We start from the raw sequence: 11361 nt of genomic DNA, 5'->3' as shown, positions 1-11361 counted from the left end.
TCTTTTGTTTAGTTATGATTCATTATTTTAGAAAAAAAAAACAATGTGCCACAACGATTTTATATTAATATTGAATTTTTAATTGAATTTATTTTGGGACAAGAACACCATTAATCATTCGTGCATAAACTGGGTGTTTACTAAGATCTCGACCGTTGTACCATTTCCAACACAAACAATGAATAACGGAGAATGTTCATTCTTTTACCTTTCATCACCAATCTAGTATTTTATTTTTAGCTGCACAGCTTGCTTGTATAAACCTTCAACTCTTAGATGGCAAAACTGTCATTGTGACAATAAAGTTTTTACGAACGACTCGAACGAAAAAATAGAATAAAATTAAGCAGTTGTTACTGTAAAACGTGATATTTATAACAAATTTATTAATCGTTTATCTGTTCATTGTTACGGTACGCATTTGTAGAATAGCTACGTATATTTGTTTAGGTTTAGTTGTATGAAGGTAAACGATGTTCCGGTTGTAACACATGTCGTGCTTCTGGTGTCAATTTGCGTAATAGTTTGTGAAATGCTAGAACGTGAATAGAATAGGATCGAGGACTACTAAAATAATGCACAAGGCATTCGAGCTTCCTACAATATAATTTTTTATCTAATATTTTCAATTTGTTTGTTTACAGCTTGTACAAATACTACTTCTATCATGGAAGAATATGCGCGAGAACCTTGTCCTTATCGTATAGTAGACGACTGCGGAGGTGCCTTTGCCATGGGATGCATTGGAGGTGGTGTATTTCAAGCGATAAAAGGATTTCGCAATGCTCCATCAGGATTTAATCGTCGACTAGTGAGTATCTACAGCTGGATCATTACAACAATATGACATCATTATGTTTTATCAATCTTGCAGCTAGGAAGTTTAACTGCGATTAAAAGTCGCTCGCCTATAATTGCTGGTAATTTTGCCGTATGGGGAGGAATGTTTAGCACAATCGATTGCACGCTGGTACATTTCCGCAAAAAAGAGGATCCATGGAATTCCATTATAAGCGGGGCGGCCACAGGCGGCATCCTGGCTGCTCGAAACGGTGTCCCGGCTATGATTGGCAGTGCGGTGATCGGTGGAGTCTTGTTAGCTTTGATCGAGGGTGTCGGTATAATGTTTACTCGTATTTCTGCTGAGCAGTTTCGAAACCCAACTCCCCCGACGGATGATCCTTCAGTACTCGGTGATCCTGGTCAACAACAAATGTCCTCAGCTACTCCTTCTCCTTTCGCTTTCGGTCAATCTGGACAAAATTATCAGTAAATGAAAGGTGCAAGATGCGGCAGCGATGCCCAAGAAGTAGGAATTTCAGTTATCGCCCGTTCATCAGATTCTATTGATATCAAGCCGGTAGTTCAACGTTGTGGGCTTTCAGGATTAATGTAAATGTATCTATTAATTTAAATTGATGAGTGAAAGCATGACTGAGTACTGTTGTCTGAAGTGTTTTATTTGTTTGTCGATCTCATTCATGCGGTTGATATTATGTTGCTTGATAAATCGTCAGTCAAATTACAAAGGCACGAAGACAGTGGTGTATGCACGGATAATTGTGAATGTAGATTTGGAGAATTCATTTCAAGATGGATTAGATTGGGTTTCTGCAGAACAGCTTAGCGAAAGATCATTTTTGATGATAGAATTTCTTTCTTGTGATGTTATTTGAAAGTAAAATAACTCAAGAATGATTTTTGCTAGTATTTGTAGCAATTAGAGGTGTGTAGTGCGTCATTAATCAATAAGGGCTACTAAAAAAAAGGAATTATTTTGTTATAACCAATCAGTTCCGGCGGTACTCCGAAAGTAGACAACTAATCATAATTATAAACAACGGCTAGTTCATGTACATATAATTCAAATCTTCAATACATTTTGACAAAAACAATAAAAAAGTTGTATCTAATTGTGATATGGTGTTAAAACGAACGAAACATTCATCAAACATTTTACTGCAAGGCGTTACTAAGAACACATCCAGTAAAGTGTTTCGCTTACTTTTAATGCTAGCCATTCTACTAGAAGATTATGTTGGCTTGGTGAAACCTAATATGATAAAATCATTTATATTATAATTCTTTAGCCTGTTTCTCAATATCTCTGTCTATTTCATGTTTTATCTCTCACCTACCCAATTATTCCTTTTTTCATCATAACTAACATTTCCTCCAATACATTCCTCTTTTTTTGTTTGGATATACTCATGATATACTCAGTGGCTGTAAATATTTGAGGACTCCTAATTACAGTCGTTCTTGATCTAAGACTCCTGCAATAAGTAACGAGAAAATAAATTGAGCCAGGCGTAGCAAACGATTTCCATTAATATGTAAATCATACGAATGATTCCAAAGGTGGATCTGGTGTCACATAAATTGACTGAGATCGAGCAAGATAATTTCAAAAAATAAGTATGAAGTGAAGCTCAACATACTTTTTAAGATAATTTTGATTGCATTAACGCTAAGATCGCATGGTCCTTTCGGCTACATGGGCGAAAGCTTTTTGGTTTCCATACTGTATGCTGTATCCTCTTTGTGAGGCGTAGCTTTATTTGAAACCCCGTTTTAACAATTGTCGGATCAATAATTGGGCTGGATTGATCCAAAGAATACTGCAAAAGTGCCCCAAAATACGAACATGATGGGCACATAAGAGTTTCTATAAAAACCCAGTAAAGTTTGTTAAAAATGTACAATAATATACTTATCATTCATTTCAACAGTCATACTCACAACCAAACATCTATCTGAATAAAAGACACCAACTGAAACATTTTGTTTTATTTTTCAAAACACTTTAATAGACAATTCTTTCGTAAATCAAACTACACTCATTATTAAGCTCGATTATTTTTACATTCATATATTTTTGTTCTTTTCTCCCTGCTTATTGACTATACCGTGTATATACAAATTGAATGCGTGTGTTAAGCAAACATGCGCCCATTGCTGGTCGTTAGCTTAACCCGTATTATGCACGGGAAATTTCGAAAAACCGGACATAATCAATGGCAACGTTTGAAACATAATTGAGTGCCTTCATTTCATTCTCTAATTCGGGACGCGATAATTGTAAGTTCCATGTCATGATTCACAAAGTTCACCAATATTATGCAAGTGAAATAAATATCTATCACCAACCCAGCCGCTGACGAACATCGCCAAATTCCCAGCCCAAGCTCAAACAGAGGTGAAGTTTGGCCATGTTCATCCCCTGGTGATAAGATCGTCATTTCGGTACTAATAATGTCACTACCGATGCCAAATTATATTGAAGGGAAAAGTACAAGCTGCGAGAAAATATTCAAGCGAACGATAAAATTCGACGATAATACTCGATTATCGGCTTACGCCTTAATCCCAACGCCTAAAAACGTATGCTATGCATCGCGTGGCACGCAGCATAGTACATAAGGGATGATTTAAGTTCTCAATGATCAAAATGTGTTTTTATCGCAATCGGCGCAAATAGTTCTTTTATGTATACATTACTGTTAGAAAGTACAGCGTAAACGATATCATCTGAGCTGTTTTAAATCTCCGTTCAAGACCAAAGAAGTCCTTCATCTCCAGACGTGGCGAAAATACGGTCGTTCAGCATCACCAACAAAATGGCTTTGCGTTTGTGCGCAGTGATTCGAGCGGATCAAAGCTAAATGAAATAAATTTGCTAGTTTATCCGTAATCTAAGCGTTCAACGGAAGAGAAATTTTAGTGCTACCGTTAAACAATTTCCGTTTAAACTGCGTTGTAGCACCAGTGGCGTCATTGTCCGAAATAGCCGATGCGGCAGCTGCTGCCGCATTAAGAAGCAACATTTGGCCGATGTCGTCATTGTTCGGGGCCCAATTTCGGTCCAAGCTCATGTTATCATCATAGCTATCGTCGATTCCACCAAACCTGGTATCGCCTTTGCGTGTGCTCGTAGATTGTCCTTTTTTCTTTTGTCTATGATCTCTTCTACGCTCGTTGGGAGATGCAATTGCGGCGAGAAGACGTTCATCACCGACAACCAGATCCTGCTCCGTCGACGCTGGCGTTTTTGGGCTGAAATTGTTGAAAATCATGATTGAACCTTCAATCGATTGGATCGAATCGAGGAACCCGATGATTCGTACTCATAGCTTGTGTCAACCGATGTTCCTATGGCGCTGTTGATCGAATCCAATTTAATCGTCGGTGGATCTGCTCCGAACAAGCCTAAGTCATCGTTGAATATTAAAGATGCCGCTGGCAATGCCGGTGGGGAATGTATCACCTTGCTAAATGTGTTATAAATGTTCTGTTCGGCGAAATTTTCGCGGTAAAAATGCCACATTATGAAATGATCCTGTGTACATGGCATGCATGTATGCGGTTAGATGGAACCGTACCTTTTCCGGGAGAACTCTAACCAAAGCCCACCGTTCCGCGGTGGTTAGAGCAGCCGGGAGTGGATTGGATTGGTCCAGCAGCGGCTGTGGTTTAAACTGCAACGCTCCTGATCCTTCATTAGAAACTGTTCGTCCCGGTGGGCTGGCTCGTTTGCCATGTGCTGCAAGACGCGTTCATAAGAGTGTGTTGATTCAAGCTGCTGCAACGTCACCGATATGTACTGCAAACTTACCTCCCCAACACGAATGGCCATAGCTGAGACAAGATCCTGCGGAACAGGTAATACGAATCAGGGGAAGTGTGGAAAGATAAAGCATTGGTTAATTGGATTCGTTTTTTGATCACTTATTCGTGTGAAGAATATTGATAAATGTGTGGGAAAATACTGCCCATGTGAACGTGGTATCCCACTGCGTCGATGGTCACGCGTGCAGCACGAATTCCCTTATTAAATGTTTGAGCAATGTTAGACCACTAGGGAGCATCTTATGATTGTTTACCACCGTCAAGCTAAGCAACACCATCACGGGATAGCTTCATATGGAGTCTTGCATGGATTTTTGTCGCTGGCCTTTTAGAGCTATATTCAATAACAATTTTCAATCACTTGCAAGTACTTAAAACCATTGTGTAATGTGCCCAAATAAACCAATGGATAGTAGTTAAGACAAATGTCAAAAATAAAATGTAAAAACAAATATATAACGAAAATTGGTCAGAAACATCTCGCTTCCTTGGGCCAATCAATCCCAGGAGGACAGTGTTCTTTATTTAATCGACGTTCCAAGTTAAAAATCCATTCAGACGCAATATGCGTGTTTTTCTTTATGGTATTTTTTCGATTTAGTAAGGTTTGTAGATTTCGTAAAAAGATGACGCACATGGGTCTTTAAAAACTACGATAATGGACAGATGGGTGGTATATCCGCCACCAATTAGTAAACAACGTGAATTTCGTTGGCTGTGGCCATTGTGGGAAGGGATATTTGAGCTAGTATCAATTTTCATTTCAAATCAGAACTACAATTTTCTTATGGACTAAATTTTTAAACAGATATATTTTTTAAAAAAGACAGTTTTATCAGTGATGATTCGAATAATTTTTAAATTAAAACTTATTTATAACAGCAGTGTGAATGATATACTGCACTATGTTGGATGGTAGTAAGTTTTAGCTCGAAAATAAGATATATTTTCACTGTAACAACACGCATAGCTGTTGTAAAACCACAAAGTGCACATATGTTACTAAATAAAAATGCATGTTTTTCCATAACAGCAAAAATGTAAACGGCATTTTCTGGAGCTTTTTAAAAAAATCCATCTTAAGATGTTCAGCGAATGTTTGGCTATAAAATATAAGCTAACACACAGTAAACATGTTACCTTTTTTGTGTTTCCAACGATCGAGAGAAAGAGAAAACATTGCTACTTTAATGTCACACATCCCCCATTGGTTACCAAAACAATGACAAATTATAATCCAACTCATGGTCACGGGAAAAAGAAACAATACTCTTACGCATTTACATCCGTTTTGTTTATTCTCATGAAAGGCTTTAAGGTGGAATAGAAGTTAAATGTGATTTAGTTGGCTTTATGTGCTTATGTTTGCTCTGGCACTGAGTAAACTGTTTGGCACAATTGTGTACTTTTAGTATCCCTTAACCCCTGTATCGTGTTAAAATTGAGCTGGATATTTGGAGATAGCAAGGATAAAATTCAGGGATTTACATTGGATCGTATAGAGAGCTATTTGAAGATGTCAACACCAGAACGTTCCAGCCATGGACTACAACATAAATGCAACAGTACGACCCACATGACGCAACGTTTGCCATCGAACTCATGATGTTGTGAATGCCTTTCTGGTTGTGGGGCAAATGGCAAAGGATGTGCCTTTGAGCGATTGTTTTACGGAGGCTTTGGCACTCTGTGTGCTTGATGCATTGTCAACGATGCGCGACTTATCATCACAACCCTTCAGCGTTGTTTTACGTACCACATCGAGAAGGAAGACACGTACAATAAAAGAGTAACAGAGTTTTTTGTAAGGTTTGGTTGGTTAATCAACGAACATTCTGTTATATCGAGAGCTTAGAAAAAGTAATTGTGTGTGCTTTGAATTTTTCTTTTGAATTGAAGAACATTCCTATTATGATTGGTAGTGCTAGTGGTATTACCTAGACTTTTGAATTTAATCTTCTTGTATCAGTGTGATGAAGCTGTTATTTCTGTAGGTCAGATATAGTAAACTATAGAATAATTTCTCTCTAACAGCGTTAGAATATGAAACAATCATATTCGATTGACTAGGTGAAAAGATATAACATATGCATTTAACGAGTTTATGCTTGAGTGATAACTATTCAAAATTTGAATTGGTTAACAAAAGCGTTGTAACGTTGTAAATTTGTTTACTATTTGTTAAACTATTTGTTTTGAAGAGCTGTATAATTTTACGAGTTTTTTTCTGTTGTGTTGAAAAGAGTCGAATAAAAATCACATGGTTAAACTACGAATACAGAAAATAATACAAGATTCATTTAACATTGAAAAATTTGATTTTCAACTTTTTATTATGATTCTTATTTGTTTTCAATGAAAACACCATAAACTTCCCAAAACCACGACTATTTACCATACCATATTTTATACTGTTTGTTTCATATTGTTTTGAAATAAAAATGTGATTGAGTCTATACTACTTAAGCATACCACTAAACTAAGTCAGATTTTTTTGTTGTTGTTACTTATCTTCTCTATAGATGGCTGTCTAAAAACATAACTTTGTTTAGCTATCATTTGTGTTTATGGTAGTAATTATGATAGGGCATAAGGGTTAACTTATAGCTTTTCATTGAAACAAATTCAAATATTATGAATAGTAAAGCAATTACCTTTAACGTTGTCTAAACATAGGCACGATACTACGATCAGGATAATACAAATCCGAAGTTTGGTGCCCAAACGACACTTGCAAGCCATGTTTGTTAACACTTTGGTAATATGATTGCTATATAGTAATACAACCCTTTTATATTTGTGTGTAACAGCAATTTATTTTCCAACACAATTTTCTAAATTTCTCCGAGAGCACGAATATCCTAATTTTTTCCAAGTTATTAGTATTTCGCAATTTCTTCTACCTAAGGGCTGAATATCATTTTTAAAACATTTACAAAATTTCAACAATTATACACTCATCACTTAAACCAATGTATATGCACTAAAAAAGAAAGGGCGAAACAAACCTGGATTATCAAAATCACTACACAGACTACCAAGGAAGGCCAGTAATACCCCAGGAGATAGTGAGCTATCGCGTAGACGCACTGGGAGTCACTGCGATTTTCTCATGTCGTCAGTCCTGTTTTATACTGCCAACAGCCGAAAATTTACAACTCTATCGGCACGTAGTATGATACATCTTATTCTGCTCGTTGGTACCGAATAGTACGCGGTTTGAAAAGTAGCAACATGCGCACACGTTGTTTCCGTTTAGATAAAAATGGGAAATGTTTGCTAGTGGCAACTTTGGTAGTCTAAAATTTTGAAAATATGGAATTTTTAGCGTTTAATATGTTCAAAATCACATAAAGTAGTATGCTTATTGATAGAAAAACAGGAACGTTGTTTATCCTAATTTTTATTTGTTTACGAGGTTGATTTACAGCATGTTGTATAAAAAATATTACAAAGTTTATTTTTAATAAAGCGGAGATGTATGGATACTTTTAAATATAGCAAAGATTGATTGATAATTCAATGGCATTGATAAATAGTTTTACAATGACATAGTTTCTAGAACTAATAAAGAAATATCGAATGAAATAAAAATAGTACTTTTTGCTATGCTTTTCTGCTTGGTAGGTACAATATTACTTAAAATGGAAAATATCATAATTTGGTAAAACATGGATTAAAAAAAAGTTCTGTTTGAACTCCTAGTTATAATAACTAGTACTTTGTAAACTGCTATGCTGATTAATAATATAAACAATTTAATTTAAGTGATATGTATTACCGACATTTGATTTTGAAAGTAGTTATAATTATGAAAACCCAGTTTTACAGCTTCATAATTAATGTATGGGTTATAGCGTATTATACCAAAGCATCATATAAAAATATATTAGTATGTACATATATTCGAAATACATACGTATTATAAAAATCCTATTTCGCGGCATTGACCTATACAACGGGGTTATTGCGAAGAAATAAACAAGTCACTATTCCAAATACGGCATTACATGAATAGCAGTTCGATCACTACCAATCATAAAATTTATTACAATGTGTTACTGAACGGTCAATGTATCGTGTATGCTGAATGCACTATAAAGCATGCCGCTGATAAGAGAATAGGGAAGTAAGATATGGTAGTGTAGAAAAAATGGAGTTTTCTGTTTAGTGTTTAGCTGAATGATGAATGAAGCAGACTGAGCATGAACTTGCATTAAAATATTTAGTAATATTAAAAATGTCACTAAAAGAAACCATAAATAGTGCTAGTTTATCATAGCAGTATATGTTGATGTTCAAAGAACACCATTATTGATAATTTACTGTAGTGTAGGAAGGAGGAACGATTTGTGTTATTATGTTTTCAAAACATTTAATATTTATCATTTCTTTGAAACTTCAATTTAGCACGAAAGATGAAGAATAAAATGTTGAAGAATAAAACGCATCAAAAATAACATGCGAATTTCTTTAGCGACTCCCAGTATTGCACAGCCACGTGATTGGCCTTGACGGAGGAGAGCGCCTTTCTTTCGTCCCAGTGTTGCGGTGATATACATTCCAGGCGATTGGAAAAAACACCTGAGACCATTAAATATACCCAGGAATATTCCTGTTAACAATTTGCTTTATCCTTTGCTGCCCCGGTTTATTGCAGGATCGAATGTAACATGTTTAACACTGGCTAGACTATATCAATTTAGGCTTCTTAACGGATGAGCTAGTGAAGAAATAGTGATTCAAAAGCGGGAAATTTATTATTGCCAAAAGTGAACAGGGCATACAGCTGATATTTACGACGATGCGAATTCAATGTTATAGCCTAAAGATTGATACAGGGATGAGTAAAATCTTTCCATTCCCAAATTGTTTCCTTTAGCTGTTGCCACAGGTGAATCGGTTTGAGAGCAAAGGTACATTTCCGTTTCGCATGCTATTAGGATCATTTATGTCGATTTAAGTGAGACCAGTTTCAGGACGGAAGGAAGCAAATGGACAACGCGAATTAACAATCGTGCATAGCTCAAAATGAGCTTCACTGGCGTCCTAAGAGGGTAGCGTAGGTTGATGGAACAACCCATCGACGATGGCAATCAACATACATTGCCTGGTATAGTGACGTTAACTGAAAATAAGCGATCGAAAGGTGTAGGGGTAATTTTATTGGGAATTGCTGATGATGGTGGGTGAGATTCAAACGAATTGGCGATACACTCGGTGCGCGTAAATATTTGGTTTGCTCTGAAGAGCACCATTATGGGCAGATTGTGCTTAAAAGAGTCTTTCTTTTCACATGAGTTTACGGGTGTTTTGTTGCCCATTTTATGACGGTGAGCATAGTAGTACTGTGCGAGGAAAATATGTTTGTTTTGCGTGGTACTGGTTTCGCTGCCATCAGTGTTCTTTCCCGTGTATTGTAATTACGCCAAGAAAAGTTGATTAGATTGAATTTAATTCAAAACTTGAAACGAAAAAAATTCAAAAAAGTAATTGAAAATTTTGGTTACAAATTTTCAATTTATTTGATTCAATTTGAATTGATACTATGAAAGTGATACACTTTGCTTAAAACGTACGTAACGTTTCCACTACTAGCATGAGAATAATTAATTCAATCATGAATAAATGTTAAGGTATTGTAATTATTAATAATGATAATAATAATAATAATAATAATAATAATAATAATAATAATAATAATAATAATAGTAATAATAATAATAATAATAATAATAATAATAATAATAATAATAATAATAATAATAATAATAATAATAATAATAATAATAATAATAATAATAATAATAATAACATTTCTCTTACCAATGATACCAATATACCAAGTCTTATTATTCAAAGTATCATCTGAAAGCCGTATGGCGTTGAAGAAATGTACAACAATAAAGAATTGAAAGAGGCTCGAACTTTCATATTCGTTTTGTTTATTAGTTTCAATTACTACCATTTTGAATCTCATGCAGATCTAGTTTTCTCTGGAAATTATTATTTTGTTTAACATCTGTTAAAATTCGAATGTTTAAATTCCATATCATTGCGAAGTGGAGTTTTTTGCATTGGAGCTTTAGAAGTTTGATTATTCAGATAATCTTACATATTGGAGATGTCTGTATGCTTTGTCAAAAGTAATAGTCAAAGTGAAAAGGAGTCTTACTACTCCTGAACGAGTCCTTTAATTACGATTGAAAATTGCCATCTTTACTCCAGATTGATATTCATAAGATCCATTTGTAGCTCGTATCAGTAATTTATAACTATAACAAAAGAAAGGTTAATAATAGAAAGGTTGTAATAATAACTAAAACATGTATGCAGGGGCGATGTACAGATAGGTGAACGTACTTTTGAAGACGTTCAAAACTTCCCCTATCTTGGGTCAAAAATCAGCACCAACAACTACATTGAAATTGAACTGCGCACGAGGGTGCTGACAGCCTATCGGTAATATTACTGTCTGAGAAAACTTCTCCAGTCAAAATATCTGTCGCGACGGCTGAAGCTGAAACTATATAAATCATTTATGGTTTCAGTATTCACTTACGCCTCTGAGACATGTACTTTGATCAAAGGTGACAAAACCCTCAGGTAACAACAGATGACTCTAAGATGGAGTGATAGCGTGCTCTCTAACTAAGATGGAGTGATAGCGTGGATGCGTCCACCAAAAAGGCCGGGGCTAGTGATTGGTAGACGATGGCGCTCGACCGCGAG

At 35.6% G+C, this 11361-nt stretch overlaps 2 protein-coding genes across 2 annotated transcripts; one reads left to right on the top strand and one right to left on the bottom strand.

Moving 5' to 3' along the window:
* The first annotated feature begins 301 nt into the window (after window positions 1-301).
* Window positions 302-1873, top strand: LOC128730611 (mitochondrial import inner membrane translocase subunit Tim17-A). Its single transcript, XM_053823684.1, has 3 exons — window positions 302-413; window positions 645-811; window positions 875-1873. Exons 2-3 carry the CDS (start codon window positions 668-670, stop codon window positions 1271-1273), a joined length of 543 nt encoding a protein of 180 aa, XP_053679659.1. The 5' UTR covers window positions 302-413; window positions 645-667; the 3' UTR covers window positions 1274-1873.
* Window positions 1874-3695: 1822 nt separating this feature from the next.
* Window positions 3696-7371, bottom strand: LOC128731958 (uncharacterized). The gene is made up of 5 exons (XM_053825117.1): window positions 7284-7371; window positions 4616-4651; window positions 4383-4543; window positions 4128-4291; window positions 3696-4056 (listed from the first exon to the last, which is right to left on the bottom strand). Exons 1-5 carry the CDS (start codon window positions 7369-7371, stop codon window positions 3696-3698), a joined length of 810 nt encoding a protein of 269 aa, XP_053681092.1.
* Window positions 7372-11361: the final 3990 nt, after the last annotated feature.

The sequence above is a fragment of the Anopheles nili genome, chromosome 2, assembly GCF_943737925.1.
Source record: "Anopheles nili chromosome 2, idAnoNiliSN_F5_01, whole genome shotgun sequence".
NCBI lineage: Eukaryota > Metazoa > Arthropoda > Insecta > Diptera > Culicidae > Anopheles > Anopheles nili.
The sequence above is the reverse complement of the archived record's forward strand: the minus strand, read 5'-3'. Positions and strand labels throughout refer to the sequence as shown.